This window comes from Panthera tigris, chromosome X (genome assembly GCF_018350195.1).
Source record: "Panthera tigris isolate Pti1 chromosome X, P.tigris_Pti1_mat1.1, whole genome shotgun sequence".
In the NCBI taxonomy this organism is placed as follows: domain Eukaryota; kingdom Metazoa; phylum Chordata; class Mammalia; order Carnivora; family Felidae; genus Panthera; species Panthera tigris.
Genome location: NC_056677.1, coordinates 20473715 through 20492846, shown reverse-complemented (window position 1 = coordinate 20492846; position 19132 = coordinate 20473715). Strand labels below are relative to the sequence as shown.

At 44.3% G+C, this 19132-nt stretch overlaps 1 protein-coding gene across 10 annotated transcripts in view; it reads left to right on the top strand.

Annotated features, from left to right (window-relative positions):
• PCYT1B (phosphate cytidylyltransferase 1B, choline) overlaps nt 1-19132 on the top strand; it is a 126316-nt gene that overhangs the window by 9526 nt on the left and 97658 nt on the right. For 7 of the 10 annotated variants that reach the window (XR_006213438.1, XM_042974522.1, XM_042974528.1 and 4 more), the window contains exon 1: nt 17136-17402. The exons of 1 other annotated variant lie outside the window; for it this stretch is intronic. Coding sequence is in view for 8 of the 9 variants with exons in the window: in XM_042974522.1 (XP_042830456.1) it covers nt 17286-17402 (117 nt within the window). In the remaining variant the exon portion in view is untranslated. Of the gene's footprint in view, nt 1-11562; nt 11661-17135; nt 17403-19132 lie in introns of those variants that run through there. 2 more of the 10 variants (XM_042974527.1, XM_042974523.1) reach the window with 2 other exon arrangements.

The following is a 19132-nucleotide window of genomic DNA, read 5'->3' as shown; positions in this document are numbered from 1 at the left end:
CTCTCCCTTTTCCTCTGCACCCCCCCAACAAATAATAAATAAATAAATAAAATCTTAAAAACAACAACAACAACAACTGTGTCCAGACACTACAAAATCACCCTTGGGGAGCGGGATACAAATTATCCCTAAGTAAAGGACGGCTGCTCTAAAAGGTCCTCCTGTGCAGCTAAGAAACACTCACGTAGAAACATAACTGAGCTTTAAGGGAGTGCTGGAGGCAGAAGCCCGTGGGAGGGTTGAGGATGACGTAAGAAAGTGGATGGATCCCGGAGGTATGAACTGATCTTCCCAAGCCTGGTTGATGGGTTAATTAACAATAGGAGAGACAGATGTCAAGGCTACAAGTGAGAATTAGGTAACATCATGAGATAAATAATGATTCAATATAATCACACCAAAGGAGTCGTAAGTTTGTATACAAAAGTATCAAAAGTGTGGTACATCTAGATTATGGGGTTTATGAGGTGAATTTACTCTGAGCTGGTCTCTGGAAAGAGTGTCATCCCCTGATGCTCCTAGGCGTGAAGTAGAAGTACCTGTTAAGTGGCCTTTCCCTGTTAGCCCTTGGCTTCATTTCTCCTGTTAGTCTCGTCTGGGGCGGGGGCGGGGGGGATGTGTGCACATCTGTCTCAGGCCCAGTGCTGGGTTTCAAGGAACAGTAAGTAGCCGCTGAGCTAGCTTTTTCAGTAGGGCAAATGCAAAAGTCTATCTAATAGAACCCACAGAAAGCTGAAAAGCAAGGAAAGGAACAGGAGCAGCTTGACAAGGCCTCGGAAAGGCTCATTTGCAGACATATTTACTCTAATCCCCTGATCTACTCAGTTGGCATCTCTTAGTTCTAATTTCTGAAAGAGGGAACCTGAAGATCTGAGGAACCACCGAACAGCCCAAGGCTTGGTTTCTTCATCAGGTGTCCCAACCCAATTCCCTGGGCTGGGGGCTGGGGGCTGTATTCATAGAAGGGGTGGAGTGAGTTGAGGGCCAGATAGAGTAAAAGGAACTACCTCATAGATGCTTAAGCATTTCTACCACCTGTACAGATTCCCCACCCCACTGTTTATCTTCTCAAACGTGTTTGCCCCATTGCCACGTGACACACACGACACGTCTCACAGGAATGGCCTTGCTGTTGTTTGCCAGTAGAATACGGTTACCACCATTTACCTATGGCCCTGTGGTCTTGAGGTCAAGTATCTTTATTTTTTTTATTTTATTAAAAAAAATTTTTTTTAACATTTATTCATTTTTGAAAGGCAGAGAGACAGAGCACAAATGGGGGAGGGGCAGAGAGAGAGGGAGACACAGAAACAGAAGCAGGCTCCAGGCTCTGAGCTATCAGCACAGGGCCCGATGCGGGGCTCGAACTCATGGACCGCGAGATCATGACCTGAGCCAAAGTCGGCCACTTAATCGACTGAGCCACCCAGGCGCCCCTCTTTATTTTGTTTTAAAGTCATCGCTGTACCCAGTGTGGGGCTTGAACTCACAACCCTGAGATCAAGGGTCACACGCTCTACCACCTGAGCCAGCCAGGCACCCCAGGCATCTTGACTTTAAAAGGTGGATGTGGGATGGGGGGCAAATTATCCATAATGTATTCTATTGAATAACGACATTGTAGGCGGGTGTCATTGAAACTAAGGTGAACTATTTTAACACGAAAAATATATCTGTTGGGGAGTGCTGTCTGCATCCCCTTCATCCCAATCCTCCCCCTTTGGCGTCACAGTTGGGAATAAAGACTACTAAGCCGTTGAGAGACCGTACCTCCTTCCCACTGGTTAATAAAGTGATGCCCTGCCTTCACAGCCTATTAATTAAGAAGGTAATCAGTGCATGCTTCAAGTTTGCTATTTGAAACTCAAAGGCAATAAAATCAGAACACTACTCAGATTTTTTTCTCTTCAAGAAATGAATAACAAATTAGGGCCACAGAGCTAGAGTAATCACATTTTGAATGATTTCTCCTGAGCATGTCTTTAATAACCTGTATGTGTGGATAAGAAGAACAAAGAAAGGTAAAGTTAATTATCTAGGAAAAGCTTCATCAAGGAGTTTTGGTCACGTTAGCCCAGGGCTTCTCAACCTTGGTATTGATGATATTGGGGGCCAGACAATTCCTCGTTGTGGGGAGCAATCCTGTGCATATAGTGGGTTATTCAGCAACATCGCTGATCTCCAGCCAGTATCCCTGGTCTCTACAGTATAGCCTAGTAGCACCGCCCCACCCAAGTCTTGACAACCAAAAATGTTTCCAGACATGGTGACATGTCCTCTGTGGGGCAAAATCCTCCTGGATTGAGAACTAATGAATTAATCATATACATTCTTCTTACTCCCCATTCCTCTGGGGTCCCTCTAGGGTTTGTTGTTGTTGGTTTTTTTTTTTTTTAATTTTTAACTTTACAGAAAGAGAGAGAGGGGGTGGAGGAGAAGGGCAGAGGAAGAGAGAGGATCCCAAGCAGGCTGCACACTCAGCGCAGAGCCCGACTCAGGGGTCAGTCTCACAACCCCAAGATCACGACCTGAACGGAAATCAAAAGTCAGATGCACAACCAAGTGAGCGACTCAGCCTCCGAGTTGGTTATTTTAAACCCTTAGAACCAAACGTTTTATACCAGCGCCATCTACACTTTTCCAGGGAATGGTTTGAAAAGAAATTGACTGGATCAAAATTCCTCATCAAAGTGACAAGAAGAGCTCTTTCCATTTCTGAATTGAAGAGTAGCAAACAAAAAGAACAAAGGAAGGAGGTCTAAGAAAGGTATATATGTAAAACACTCAGCTAAACACTTATATTTAATCCCTATGAAACCCTCAGGGGCATAATTAGTCTTATTTTATTGGTGAGGAAACTGAGGTTTAGAGAAGTTACATAATTTGCTCAAGAACACAGTTTGTGGGGCGCCTGGGTGGCTCAGTCGGTTAAGCGTCCGACTTCAGCTCAGGTCACAATCTCGCGGTCTGCGAGTTCGAGCCCCGCGTCGGGCTCTGGGCTGATGGCTCAGAGCCTGGAGCCTGCTTCCGATTCTGTGTCTCCCTCTCTCTCTGCCCCTCCCCCGTTCATGCTCTGTCTCTCTCTGTCTCAAAAATAAATAAACGTTAAAAAAAAATTAAAAAAAAAAAAGAACACAGTTTGTAATTTGGTAGTGGAACCACAAGCCTGATGGCAAATTTGTTCCCATCTGCAGATTGCCTCAGTACATGCACTTAAAGTGTTATACATCTCATAAAGCAAGGTGACCAATTTTTATCTTTTTAAAAAGAAATACAGCTTTTGGGGTGCCTGGCTGCCTCAGTCAGTAGAGCATGTGACTCTAGATCTCAGGGCTGTGAGTTCCAACCCCACACTGGGCATGAAGTCTACTTTAAAAAAAAAGTAAAAAAATTGTAAATACAGCTTTTATTATGAATAGTTTTTAACGTATGCAGAATTAGACAAAACAGTATCTCCCCATTTGTGCTGTTCATGTACTTGTCGTGCAGCTTCAATAACAATCAGCCCAGTACTAATATTGTTTCATGCAGAGCTTCTCAACCTTGGCATTGACATTTTGGGCAGATCGTTGTACACACACCAGACAAGGCGAAACTAAAGCTGAGTTCTGACTGACTTGACTGGTAAAAGTACATTGAGTCGCTTTGGGATTCAGACAGTTTATTACTTACTTAGTGAAAGATATGTACCATTGGTGCCAGCTTCCTGTAGTCCTTGTCCCCTACACCAAGGACAGCAGGGCAACAAAAGAGGCCAGATGACCTCTAGACTTCTGCTGCTGAGGAGTCAGTCCATTGTAGATGGCAACTAACCAGTTTTCTATTCCGCAGGGCTGATGCGGAGGGGGACAGGGCCGGAAGCCCCATATCTCAGCAGAACTCAAGAGGCAGTTAGGAACTGCTTCCTGGGGGTCTCTCAGCGGGAGATAGGGACAAGTAGGAGGTGGCCTCCTAGCAGCTCCTAACAGGCCTCCCACCTCTCACGGTCTGCCTCTGCCGACTGACGGACACTCGGATGAGCCGCAGTTCAAGTCTTTGCCAGCGCTAGCCATGTGGACACATTCAATGTTGTCAGGCAGGGTGTCAGCACAGACCCATTCCCCCACGTTGGAGGGCTGTTTCTGTGCATTGTAGGATGTTTAGCACTAAATGCCTGGAGCATCACCCCCCCCCCCACACACACACACACACGTGGTAAAGAAAAATATCTCCAGACATCACTAAATGTACGCTGGGGGGACAAAGTTGCAGCCAGTTGAGAAGCTGTCATCTAGAGCCCTATCCACTCCCCACACCCACACAATATAATTCATCTGCAAATACTTCAGTGCATATTTCTAAAATAAAGTTAAAAAAAAACATAAACATGGGGCACCTGTGTGGCTCAGTCGGTTGGGCGTCCAGCTTTGGCTCAAGTCATGATCTCATGGTCTGTGGGTTTGAGCCCCGCATCGGGCTCTGTGCTGATGGCTCAGAGACTGGACCCTGCTTCGGATTCTGCGTCTCCTTCTCTCTGTCCCCTCTCTCCACTCGGACTCTGTCTCTCTGTCTCAAAAAAGTAAATAAACGTTAAAAAAAATTTAAAAACCCATAAACATGATATCAGTATCATACCTGAAACATTTACTAATAATCCTACTACAGCATCCAGAAACTGTCCAAATTTCTCATTGTCTCATGCATGTTGTAATTTTTTTTACAGTGTTTTGAATTGCGATCCCAGTAATACGGGGTTTTCATTGCAATTGATGGCTGTGTCTTTTAGATCTTGTTTATTCCTTAGGTTTCTTGCAATTTTTTGGTTGCAGCAACTAAGTTTGTCCTATAGAGCTTCCTACAATCTGGATTTTGCTGATTGCACCCCTGTGGTGTTAATGTACTCCTTTATCCCTTCTTTATTTCCCATAAATTGGTCTTGGATCAAGAGGTGTGATCAAAACCAGGTTCTATTTACTTGGGAAACTACTTGATAGGTGGTGCGTGCGTGTCTCTCTGGAGTGTATGACATTGGCGGTTGTCTGTCTTTTTGTCATGCTGGCAGTTGTTGATGCCCCATGCCTAGATCCACTCATTCATGAGGGGTTTGAAAACAGGGAGAGTCTAATGCGTTACCTTCTTCATTACCTCCATACTTTCATTACTCATTCTAAGACGATCTGCTTCTCCTTACTACTTGGTCACTCAGAAGTACGTTTGTATAGAAAAGGTAAGATAAATGCCTGATTCTTTCCCTCTGGCTTCCAGTTTTCAAAATAATGCCTGTGACCCCTTGCAGCTGCCGATGCAGACAACTGACGTCTTTGGTTTGTTTGGGACTCTGTTCTATAGTATTATGAACCGGTGAATTTAAACACAGTTGACGGATTTCAATACATTGCAGTTCTCATCCTAATCGATGCTTCAACTTTTCATCTTAGGCAGACAAGAGTGTTTCCAAGCTGACTCCTGAGTCCTTTGGACAATTTCTGTCGTTTTTGAAAACGGGATAGTAAAACGCATACATTCACATCTGTATTTTTATCTTCAGTTTTGCTTTACAACAGTGTTGCTCAAAGTAAAAATCAAGTTGAGGGAATCTCTGGGCCTACTGATTAGAATCTCTGGGAGTGCGGCCTGGGAAAGCAGTTTAACAAACTCTCTGGGTGATTCTTATGCACATTAAAGTATGAGAACCTCTGCTCTAAAGAACTGACCTTAGAGCCTTGGGGTCACCTTTGTCACTTAAGATCTCTCGCCCTTCAGGAATTTCTTGGATGTCAACAGAGGGCACAAATCAATCATCCTTGAGGGTTATTTCCTACATTTTTGAAATAACCTAAAGCCAATTGATAGTTTGATAGGTGAATAGTAATTCTGGAAATCTGGTTAATACCACTTTGGATTAAAAAAATACTGATGTGATTATACAAAAACTCTTTGTCTTTTTAAGATTTTAAATAATCTCTGTACCCAACGTGGGGCTCGAACTCACAACCCTGAGATCCACAGTTGCATGCTCTACAGCCCCCAAAACTGATTTTCAGAAGTGGCGTTATAAAATTTCCGTGATGCAAATTCCGGAAGATTTATTCCAAAAACGTTCTGAGCAAGGGTAGTATTTTACATGCCAAGGACTGCCATGGTTTAATGCTGACGGTTTTGTTTCTTTTGAATTCCTACACTTGAATGGTGTGGTGAGGTTCTCCAGGCTACTTTGAGGAAATAAAGGACTATCTTTCTTTCAAAGTGTGCTTATCTCATGCTTGCTTACTTACTTACTGAAGAGTATTTCTTCTGGTAGCCAGAGTGGGCTTCAGTGGAAGCACATTGTCTACACTTACTGTCAAGCGCCATTAGGGAGTCATTCCACAGAGCCCCTCCCCTGGCACTGAAGTAGAGCAGGTGTTTCGCTTTTGGACACAGTGAAGGTTTTTACGTGGCCGCCTTCGTGGGATACATACATTAATAGGGTTTATTGTTTTCAATGCAAACAAAGCAGACATTCTTGGCAAAAAGTGAGTCCAATAGTTGAGCATCAAAACCTATGTCTTAATAAAGTCTCTCATCATCTCTGCTTCACTTCGTCTCTGTGGCTCTAAACCTTTTTTGTTGTTGTTCTGCATCTTTAAAGTCTTTTTTTTTTAATGTTCATTTATTTTTGAGAGAGACAGAGAGAGCACAAGCAGGGGATGGGGAGAGAGAGAAAGAGAGGGAGACACAGAATCTGAGGCAGGCTTCAGGCTCCGTCTGAGCTGTGAGCTGTCAGCACAGAGCCCGATGTGGGGCTCGAACCCGCAAACCACAAGGTCATGACCTGAGGCCCAAGTCAGACATTTAACCGACAGAGCCACCCAGGCACCCCCATTCTGTATTTTTAAAAGTCCTGATGCTGCAACCCACGCCTGTGAAGCCAGAATCTCCCGGGTGGGGGGACCAGGTTTCTTTGAAAGCTCCCCAGCTGATTGTCATGTGCAACTGGGGCTGAGAACTTTGCGAAGTAAATCAGAGAGGATGAGAAACTTGATTAACACACGAAATGAGGCTCCTAAAGTGTCAGGCTCTCTTTTTTCAAGAATAAGACAGTGGAGACGGGAGGAGGGGGGGGGCGCCTGGGTGGCTCAGTCGATGAAGCATTCGACTTTGCCTCGGGTCACGATCTCATGGAAGTTTTGAGTTCGAGTCCCGCACAGGGCTCTCTGCCATTGGTGCAGAGCCCACTTTGGATCCTCTATCTCTCTCTCTCAAAAATAAATATTTAAAAAAAGAATAAGATAGTGGGTATACTTGTAGGCTGTTGGAAAGATTATTTCTCACTGCCACCACCTGATACTATTCAGACTTTTACATTTCACCCACGGAGAAGATAACCTGGCGGGCGCACTTCTGTTCGTATTATGGAGGAAGAACCCGCCGGATGCTACTTTGGGGAAGATTTATTAGAGCATGTGGAGACATCATCGTGAATGAGTGTTTCCTGATGGCATCCTCCACTGGCACCTGCTGAATGAGTCAAATATGAGATTCATAGGGGCTTAAAAGGTTTTATCTGGTTAGGTTGTATCGTTCAATGTCAAACTAAGTGAAAAGCTTTCAACATGAAGGCTATCCAAGGAGAGCAAATTGAGCAGAGCGCGGGAAATGTTGAGCTACAGCCACGGCCCACAATGAACACAGCCTTTGAAGTCCGACAGACCTGACTTTGAAACTCAGCTCTGCCACTGACCAGCTCTGTGACCTTGGGAAAATTACTTAACCTCTCTATGCACTGACTCTTACCTGCAAACCTGGCATAGTGCCTGTGCCTGACACAGAGCAGGGGTTTACAAATTACCATGTTTTAAAATTATAGGCAATGTATTGTTCAAGTATCTGCACGTGAAAGAGCCCGTCTGATTCATGCTCAGGAATGTGTGGTAGGCAGAATAATAGCCCCCCCAAAGATGTCTACATTCTATTTCCCGGAACCTGGGAACCTGTAACTATGTCACTTGACATGGCAAAAGGGATTTCACAGATGTGATTAAGTTAAAGATCTTGAGATGGCAGAGATTATCCTGGATTATCCGAATGCCTAATGGAATCACAACAGTATTTTCAAGTGAAAGGGGCAGGCAAGAGAGTTAGAGAAGGTTGGCTATTGAAGCAGAGGCTGGACTGATGCAGTGCTGGCTTGGGAGATGGAAGGCACAGGGCTGTGAGCCAAGGAATGCGGGCAGCTCTAGAAGATGGAAGAGGCAAGGAAACAGATTTTTCCCCTAGAGCCTCCAGAAGAAACGCAGTCTTGCTGATACATGGATTTTAGCCTGCTGAGTTCCGTCAAGACTTCTGACCTCCAGAACTAAGATAAGACATTTGTGTTGTTTCAAGCTACGACGTTTGTAGTACATTGTTACAAACAGCAACAGGAAACCACTACAGAAGATAAAACCAAATCTCTCTTTTTTTTTTAAGATCTTATTTTTAAGTAATCTCTCCATCCAACGTAGGGCTCTAACTCACAACTCCAAGATCGAGTCCTACGCTCCACCGACTGAGCCAGGCAGGTGCCCCCAAACCAAATCTCTCTTTGAGCATTCAAAGATGCTGGGTGCAGATTTTGCAAGATGAAGAGTTCACTCTTGGGTCCGTGCCATTCAAAATCAGTATAAAGTGCAAGGATTGTAATAACGGTCTACCTGTGAATGGAGTGCCCATCATCGTGGCACCAGGTGGCCTTGATCACGCACTTGCCAGTCAGGCACGTTTGGATCACGTTCACAAGGCCCCAGGCACAATCCTCAGGACACAGCAGTATTTGCTGCTGTACTGGGAAACCGCGTCTGGTGGCAATGCAAGAAGGAAGCAAACTGGTTTCAGCATATCAAGAGCCAAGAAAGACAACCCTTTAGGAGTATCAGAGGAAGTATAAATTTGGTCAAGACAATTTGATAATAGTATTGAAAAACATACACAAAAAGCCTTGACAATGCAAGTAGCCTGACTCAGCAATTCTCCTTGTTGGAAAATTTATGGAAAAACTGCATTAGTATGCACGTCCTTCACCTGCATACAAAAAAAAAAAAATCCTTCCATGGTTGCCATAATTACTTCTAGAATAACACTTGGGGAGACTGACGGGCGTATGGTAGTAAGTCCACTTACGCCCAGTAGGTAATTAAGACTGGCAGGTGTTTGTACTGACCACAGTTTGGTCTAGACTTGACCGTGTGTTAGATTAACCTTGGTGGTCCCTGAGCCACCTTTTCTACATTTGATCTTTTTCATGATAATCACCAAAATGGTGATTGTGACTAACACTTCCAATGTGAAGTCAGTGCCTGCCCTTGAACATTTATCATAAACTATCATCCAATTTTGTGGCTCAAATTAAAACTTTTCTATGTGTAATTGGGCCATTAAGTGGTGAAAATTACCTGTATTTTTACTTATCCACTGACATTCAGATAATATATTTGACATGCAAAAGTTGTGAATCCAAATTGTGCTCAAATCCAAGAGAGGAGTCTTTATTCATTTTTTTTCCTGTTGTCTCTGTTTCAGCCATATGTCTGGACCCAAACCCCATCACGGAGAGACCAAAATTTACACAATATTCTTGAGTATGATGGCGGCTGCATTTGGAGTTTTGATTAAACTGCACTACATGTGTGATTATTACTTGTAAACAGATGATTAGATATTAATTAGACAATAAGTGATTGTAAAGCACTTAGAAAGTAAAAGTGTTTATAAATACCACCAAGTAATAGCAACAATAATTCTTTACTGACTACACAGCTGCTAATGTCAATAAGAATGATTTATTCCAGCCAGGGCAACTTTAATTTATTAAAAAAAGCCCTACTATCCTATCTGTTTTGCTATAGCAAAACAAAATGTACTTTATTTATAACTGATTTGATCACCAGCATTTAGATAAACACATCTCATATAGATAAAAACAACTTACCTCTTTTAGGACCTTCTCAAACACAGCCACAGCCACTATGGCATGGCGTCTTTGAATGCTAAGAAATGGAGCTCCTGACTGGTCATTTCTGACTTATGTCTCATGTTTATTTCTTTTAAATGTAAGATGTAAGATGACATCTCGTTGGTGGCATTTTCATTCATGTAGGAGGTTAGTCATGTTGGGTCTGTGCAATTGTTCCCCAGCACCTTAAAGCAGTGCTTAAACTTGGGGTGCCTGGGTGTCTCAGTTGGTTGACTGTCCGACTCTTGATTTCCACTCAGGTCATGATCCCAGGGTCATGGGATTGAGCCCAGCGTTGGGGTTAGCGTGGAACCTGCTTAGGATTCTCTCTCCCCATCAGCTGCTGGGTGGCTCAGTTGGTTAAGTGTCTGACTTTGGCTCAGGTCATGATCTCACGTTTCGTGGGTTTGAGCCCCACATCTGGCTCTATACTGACATCTCGGAACTTTGAACCTGCTTTGATTCTGTGTCTCCCTCTCTCTCTGCCCCTCCCCCACTCATGCACATGCGTGCTCTCTCTCTCTCTCAAAAAAAAATAAACATTATAAAATTTTAAAACAGGATTCTCTCTCCCCATCTGCCCCTCTCCCCCACTCACACACTCTCTCTCTAAAATAAAAAATTTAAAAATTTAAAATTAAAAAAAAACAGTGCTTAGACTCAATAAATTTTGGTCAAACGAATGAGTGAAAGTTAATTCTTTTCTGATTATGACAGAAGCCCCAAAAGGAAGAAAGTCCCTGTTAAGGATAAAATAAAGCACCTTCATTCTATCTTCTTGATTTTGTTTTTCAAAAAGTAAGTTTTGAAGCTCTGACTACTTTTTATGTCTGACCATTATTTTTTTCCCCCTAATGGCTTTTATCAGCCTGGCTCTTGACCCACTGGTGAATCTGGCAATGCCTCTGTGTTTATTTTTCTGTCATAATTAAATGCAAGCACCCTCAATGAGTCCAGGTCCATGGTTTTAGAGATAGGAAATGAAGTGAATGAATATAAGTGAAGAGTGCTTCATGTTACATGAATTCAATAGGAAAGCGGTGAAGGGGCTATTTTGGATGATGAAATATGCATGAGTCAGCTCAGCAGCATTGTTAACAAAGCAAATATAACTATATCAAAAAGCGAGACAGTGTAGTGTAGTGGAAAACAGAGTTGAACTTTGATTCAAGAGACCTGGATTCAGGTGACAGTTCGTCCCCCTTACTGTGTGACCCTACTCAAGTCACTTAACCTCTCTGATTCTGTTTGCTCATTTGAAAATTTTCAGTATGAAAACTTGTCTATCTCAGAGTGCTATTATGATATAATTTAATGTGGAAAAGCACCAAGTGAGGGGTGAAATGCTTTACAATGGAAAACATTTTTATTACCACAATTTTCCCGAAGTAGGTGAAAAGGATTTATATGTGGGTTTCATTACTTAGTATGGTTGAATTTTTTTCTTGACTAGGTCAGGTTTCAGGCCCAAACCATAAGCCACATGTGGAAAACTGAGTAAGGGGCTCCAAATAGAGCCATGAATGTAACAAAATTCCGTAGAAGGTCATAATGGTTTCCGGGAAACACTAAATTCTGTCCACTTTATGTTGCTCTTTCAATCTCCTTTCTTTAATAAGCTCCTTGCTTGGTAGATCTGAGGCAATGAGAAAAAATGAATGAGAAAGAAAAAGGGAAGGTGGAAGAAACAGTGAAGTCACGACTGATGGTAAGGAGGAGGGATTTCAGAGGAAGGAAGTTTCTTTTTTTTTAATTTTTTTGTTAATGTTTATTTTTTAAGGAGAGAGAGACACAGAGTGTGAGTGGGGGAGGGGCAGAGAGAGAGGGAGACACAAAATCCGAAGCAGGCTCCAGGCTCTGAGCCATCAGCACAGAGCCTGATGCGGGGCTTGAACCCATGAACCGTGAGATCACGACCTGGGCCGAAGTCGGATGTTTGACTGAGCCACCCAGGCGCCCCTGGAAGGGGGTTTTACATACGGCATTCTTGATAAATAGTAGGAGCAGTATAATATATGGAGGGACATACAGACTGTAGCTAAATAATTTAAAATTACCACTACGGTTGAGCTAACATTTTTATACAATGGACATAAAATTTTCTAAAAGGATGACTAAAGATTGGAAAATAAAAAAGGTAAAGAAAAGGCATTTTGAAAGAAGACTCTTAAGTGTAAGGCCTACTTCAAAAACACAGGCGAACAGACATTTCCATGTGGTGTTATGGCTCATTTTTATCCATATGAGTATATAAAAGACATTTTGCCATAAGAAACAGATATTAACTTTACGATGGGGCGCTGAAATAGTCTTATTTGGAGATGTCCTGGGAGCAGATCCTGAGACAAAGATTCAAGTTCCAGCAGTTTGTTTGGGAAGTGAGCCCAGGAAACAGCGGCAGCAGTGTGGGCAAGCAAGACGAGGGAATAAAGCCGGGCGATGGCGGGGAGCACTGTCAAGCCAGCCACACCATGGCAAGTGGACCTGAATCCCACTGGGGACCTCTGTCCACGGGGAGCACGCGATTTGGAGTCATCCCACTTGAGGGCCGAACCCACGGGGGTGTTTAGACTTTCGCTCCTGTCAGTCACTGCTTGAGAGCTCTTAGGGATTTGGGCTGTTAATTTCCCAGCCCCTCAGCTCTGCCTCCCCGGGGCTGTTGTTGGGGGGTCTCCCATGGCCAGAGCAAGCCCTCACACAGAGATGCAGTTGAGAGCAGGTGGCAGCGGGCCGGCCGTTGTCCACCACAGTGAGGCCTGGGGGCATCGGGCTCACACGGGCTCCTGCTCTAAAGAGATAATTTTAGTTCTTCCCTGCAGATCTTTGGGAATGGACTTTCAACAATATGATGTTGTTCAAGGGCATACCGCTTGTAGGAAGAATAATGTCATTTTGTAGGTCTCTTCTAAGCTGAAGTCTCTACAGGTTGGTCTCCTCGTCTGCAGAGGGGGGCCCCTGTTGCTATCTGCTCAGCTGTTGTGGGACTTACAAGTAGCCCAGGATAAGTACCCAGCACAGTGCTAGGAATGTAAGAGGTACTCAATAAATGGGAGAGATAACGACGGCTGTGCATGTGAGCGGCAGCGCCGATGTGCCGAGCTCTCACCGAAGCCGTGCCCTGCTCGCGCAGGGTACAGGACTCAGGACCCCTGGCCCCAAATGCTCCCTGGAGATTTTCTGGACAGCCTGCCTCCAACACGATGCCTCTACTTATCCTAACTGGAGAGAGGACTCTCCCAGCTTGTCCCTCGCTTTTAGCTTTCTTGTTTCCTTTCACTGAGTCCCTGCCTCTTTGTGTATGTTCATGTGCCAACGTCTGTCTGCCTCACCCCGACCCCGTACCCAGCCCTTCATACTGTTGGGGAGGAGGGATGATGTTCATTTTTTTCCTGACTAAAAGGGGAATAGATGTTCATCTTTTACATACTTGTTATAGATACGAAGATACAAAAAAGAAAGCAAATATCGCCCCCGATCCCACAGCTTAAAGATGTCACTATTCACATCTTGGTGTACTTCCCTGTGGGACTTTTCTCTAGGCATGTACATATCTTTTGGTATCTTATTTTGTGGTCTGCTTTTTTTGGTGATGTAATGTTAACATGTCGCCATAGCATTAGAATGGCTTCAAAAACATGACTGCTAACGCACATCTAACACTATATGAATGTATTTTGTTTTAACCATTACTCCTATTGCTGTAAGTTCTATTTTTTTTTTTTGCCTGTTATAAGTAATTCTGCATTAAGCGTCTTTGTCCATAATTATTTGTGTGCTTCTCTGATTATTTCTTTGGCGATAGGTTCCCAGGAGGAATTCCTAGGTCAAAGGGCATGCATGTTCTAAAGGCTGTTAGCATGTACTGACAAATGTCCTCCATGGAGTTTTTAACAATGTTAACACAGGTATAGACTTGTGTAACCATTACCATATCAGGATAGGGAACAATTCTATCACCCCCACAACTTACCTTCTGCTATCCCTTTACAGTCATCCCCTTCCCCTCTGCTAACCCCTAGAGGGTTACAGAACATTTAATTCCATACTGTGGAATTAACTGGTCATTCTCAGCTAATCACCTTAACAGCATGTGGAAGCCCCCACGTTAAAATTACTCCCACAAGGACCCTGCTGGACACCAGGACTCTGCTAAATAGGCAGGTGAGCAGATGAGCCTTCCATCTAGAATTCCCATCTAGAAAGGGAATTCGAGGACCAATTAGGAACCAAGCTGGCAAGTGACCCAGAACCTAGTGGGGGTTGAGGGGCGTTAAGTGCTTTCCAATGGGACCGTGTGGCTCTAGACAGTGGTTCTCAAACTTTACCAAGTGGCAGAACCTGCAGATTTCACCGAAACACAGATTCCTAGTCGCCACCACCACCGTCTGATTCAGTAATCTGTGGCAGGGAAGGAAGAATTTCTGACAAGTTCCCAGGGCTGCCATTGTGGCTCCTTTGGGGACCACATTTGGGAACTGCCACTGTAAGGTAAAGAAAATATTGAGATGAGATGAACAATATCACTCCCATATCACCCAGCACAGTGGGAAAGGACCTCTTAAGTGTATTGTAGGGTTTGGCTCTTCCAGGCTTGTTAGAGATAAACTTGCAGCTTGAGGTGTTTTGTGTTTCCAGGAGGGCAGACAGGGCAGGAAGGAAAGGCCAGGAAGTGGGTGGGATGACCCCTTTTCAGACGACCCGGTGTCACTGGAATTCCTGCATTACTGGAGCTCTCTTAAGCATAGGTAATAATGGGGATGTCAGATGATGCCATTCTCATTTAAAGTGCCAGGATGTGTAACTGAAAATCTATGCTGCAGAATCCATTTTCTTTTTTTTAAGGCTAGCTCTCTTGATTTGAGGGGCAATGAAAATAATGCCCCTATATTAATATGCCACATTCTAATTTACAAAGTGCTTTCACATAATATTTATTTGGTCTCCCAAATTCTGTGAGGGAAGCAGGACAGTGTTTTTATCCCACCCTTTTTTAAATTTAAATTTTAGTTAACATGCAGTGCAATATTGGTTTCAGGAGTAGAATTCAGTGATTCATCACTTACATACAACACTCAGTGCTCATCACAAATGCCTGCCTGAATGTCCATCACCCATCTAGCCCATCCCCCACCTACCTCCCTCTGTCAACCCAGGTTTTTCTCTGTCATTAAGAGTCTCTTATGGTTTGTTTCCCTCTCATCTCTCCCCCCCCCCAACTCCCATATGTTCATCTGTTTTGTTTCTTAAATTCCACATACAAGTTAAGTCATACGGTATTTGTCTTTCTCTGACTTATTTCGCTTAACATAATACATTCTAGCTCCATCTATGTCATTGCAAATGACAAGATTTCATTCTTTTTAATGGGTGAATAATATTCCATTTTGTGTTTGTATGTGTGTGTGTGTATACACTTCTTTATCCATTCATCAGTCGATGGACATTTGGGCTCTTGCCATAGTTTGGCTATTGATAATGCTGCCATACACATCGGAGTGCATGTACCCCTTCGAACCTGTATTTTTGTATCTTTTGGATAAATACCTAGTAGTGCCGTTGCTGGATCATAGGGTAGTTCTATTTTTAGTTTTTTGAGGAAGCTCCACACTGTTCTCCAGAGTGACTGTACCAGTTTGCATTCCCATCAACAGTGCAAGAGGGTTCCCCTTTCTCCCATCCTTTGGACTATTGGTTCTCGAAGTATGGTCCTTGGACCTGCAGCATTAATATCACCTGGGAACTTGTTAGAACTGCAATTGCTGGCCTGACACCAGACGTACGGAATCAGGTCTTGAGGGGCCAATAATTTGCATTTTTAGGAGTTCCCAGATGATGCTGATGTTGGTACTGCTGGTCCTGGACCACACTTGGACGAAAAACACTGCTATAGATTAAAATGAAAGATCTAGAAGCCCAGGGACTTGTCTTATGAGGACTCCTACCTAGGTGCTTTTTCTACTACTACACCTGCTACATCCCAGCTCCCACCCCCATCCCCCGCAAATCTTTCCAATCCTTGCAACTCTGCTTATGAGTTTGAGGCCCTCGGCAATTATTACTCTCAATTGCAATTTAAATGGGACTAATAGGATCGACTTTGGGTTCTAACGAAGATTAAACAAAATCTGGGTAAAGCACTGTGCCTGTGCTTTAGAAATGGTAGCAACTGCCATGATTTTTATTAATGTTACTATAAGTGTGATATTTCACCAGAACGAATACCTTTGTAAGTTCTTTGAGTGTGTGTCTTTGGAACGCCCCTCTTACAATGGGGGATATTCATGGATGATTTAGACATTAAGGCACACCATCACTAACACCCCAACTGGAATGTTTGTGTGACTGGCATGAGCATTTGGCTGAGAGCAGGGTGCTTAGGAAATGGGACCCAGGACTGGTAAAATAGGAACAGAGGAATAAGAGACCAGTGTATGGAACAAGACTTCATTGAGGAAACTCAGAATAGCCGGGGAGAGGGGAGAAGTGGTTGAGGGAGGAAGCAACTGGGAGGCGGGTTGTCAGACAATCTACCTCCTTCAAAATTCCTCTCAGGGCAGCCCCAGGGGCAGGATCTGGAGCTACACCAGGGCTGGGGGTGGGGGTGGGGGGTGCTGCCAGTGCTCTTGTTGCCGTCAAGGGGATGAACACTCAGGTGCCCACAATAAATGTCCTGAGGGGCTCTCTGAGGCCAGCTGGCAATCGTGGGCACAGGGAGTTTGGGCCCAAATGTTGCTTTGTCTTCAGGGTGACTCCTATTTAGCAAAATTCTGACTATAGCACATCAAACACTCATGCCAGGGACATGGTCCTTTTTTTAACGGAGGTCTGCTACGTCCTTCCTCGAGGAGTCCCGGGCCCCTCAGGAAGCGGTTTTATCCTATCTGGCTAGTGCAGCGCGGGTCCCTCGCCCCGCACGGACAGAGACCTTTGCAACTGAATCAAGCGGAAGAAACAAAAGCAGCAAGTTCGGGCCCCGTGGGCACGGCCGGCCAGCCAATGGGGCCCCGCCGCTCCCCGGCGGAGTGGTACTATGATGACAGTAGCCAACCAGCGCGCTCCATGCAAATGAGGTACTGTATCCCGCACCCGCCGCACCAGTGCCGTCTGGTTGTTATAGTGATAAACTGAGGCCTTGCCTTTTGGCTTCTCGGGGAAGGAAACGGGAGGGGGTGTGTGTGGGGGGGTAACCTCTTCACTTCCCCCAGGGAAGACAGAAAGAAGGGGCGAAGAAGGGGGATGGGTGAAGAAGAGAAAAATACGTGACAAAGAAAACATTCTCTGCCTGGGAGGAGACTCACAGAGGGTGTAGAGCTGGAGGGAGCATTCACTGGCCATGCCAGTACTTACCACTGATGCTGAGTCAGAAACAGGTATCCCAAAATCCCTTTCCAATGAGCCTCCCTCAGAAACCATGGAGGAAATAGAGCACACATGCCCACAGCCTCGACTGGTAAGTAAAGACAAAGGATGCAAATGTTATGCTTGGCTATGGCACAAAAGAGTTCCTTCTGCGCCTGCAGCCAGCGAGGAAAACGATGCTTGGAGGATTTTCATGTAAATGAGAATGGAGCTACCGCCTAATCCTTCTCAGCTGTTTATACTTAGCTTCTATACCGGGCGCTGCTCTCAGCTTACAAAGCATTATTGTATTGGCTGGGTAGGAAACGGGCTGTTTGGGCTATGCTGTTTTTCTGCCTTGGGAGGAGGGGATGGCCTTTTTCCTTTTAGGTGTCTTCTCGTCTGAAGATAAAAATCCCACAGTGCATTTTAAAATGGTATTCGCTTCGCAAAGCTTGGGACGAGTCCGCTGTTAAGTTATAAATTCCAGCCGAGCAATGATTCGGTCCCCAACTCATTTTGGTGCCTAATGCCAATTTTGGAAAAATGAAAACGATATGGAAGCAAAACTTCCCCATTCGTTTGAACATTTCAAAATAAATAAGTAAAAGGGTCCCTCCGTGATGCATTTAGAAGCAAGGTGCATTTTAAATGAATCCTAAGCATTTCCAGAGTGTGCTGGGAGGGTTTGTCTTCAGATAGTAGAAACCTGGGGAAGCTGCATTTACTACTTAGAAACGGGTTGCATGCCTTTAATAATGAAAGTGTGGAAACGGGGGCGCTCGGAGCTTCCTTCCATCTCAGTGACTGGTATCCCAAATTTCATGAGTTGTTTCTGCCCTTGTGCATGATTATTTTAGCAGGTGTGGAAGATGGTTGTCAACCACCTGAGCTTAGTATATCCTCAAGGAATCAAAAACACCAAATGGGTGGTGGGTTTTCAGTGTCCTGAGGTCCTGTGAAAGTTGGAAAGACCTCTCTTCCAACTCTCAAGTTCAAGTGAGACTAGTTAGAACAATCCTTTTTGTAGTCGTTTCCCCCAAGTTAAAAGGTGCAATATTTTGATTGGCCAAGGAGTTTGACCCTGGGAAGAGGTTTTTAAGAAAGTATTTTGTGATGTAGCATTTTCTGTGAACTCCGTAAATGAAGGCTCACAGATTCCCAGGCCAGCCCATCATGGAACTGCTTTTTCTTCATAAGGGTTACAAGGGTTCAAAGGCAGGCTTAGAACAACTTCCAAAAGCATGAAAACACAAGAAATTAGAGTGCTGTGGGCTTTTGTTCACTGTGTTTCTGTTTTATAAAATATATTTTTCTTAGGGCAGTTTAATATTAATGTGTCCCGCATTTGAGCCACTTACTGAGTGGCATACGTGATGTAGGGCCTATGTTCTCGTGGGATATAAACCATTCCAATAAGTTTCTTGCCGCAGGATTCCTCTGAACCACTAAAGAACTCCTGATTTAGCGTTGAAAAAACAACACAAATGACCACTTAAAGCCTGTAACGAAGATGGTGCAGGGGAGAGAGAGGCAGCATCAAATTCCAGTTTGTATCATTTGACTCTCCTGCTCACTTCTTTTCCTTCCCTTTTTGCCTTTGAACTCTTCTGCCCCTTGGTTGATTCTGAGCGGGTGGGCAGAGGAAGTCAAGGGAAGGAAGAAAGTTGAAGTACTTTGCACTGTCACTTGTGACGTCTCATCCCGGAGGTGGCTCTAAAGAATCCTGCAAAGCTGGCGAGGTTGCACCTGCACCTCTGTGCTGTTTTAGAAATAAGGAAATGGATGCTCAGAGAGGGTGAGTGACTTTCTCAGAGTCACACTGCTTCGAAGGAGTTGAGC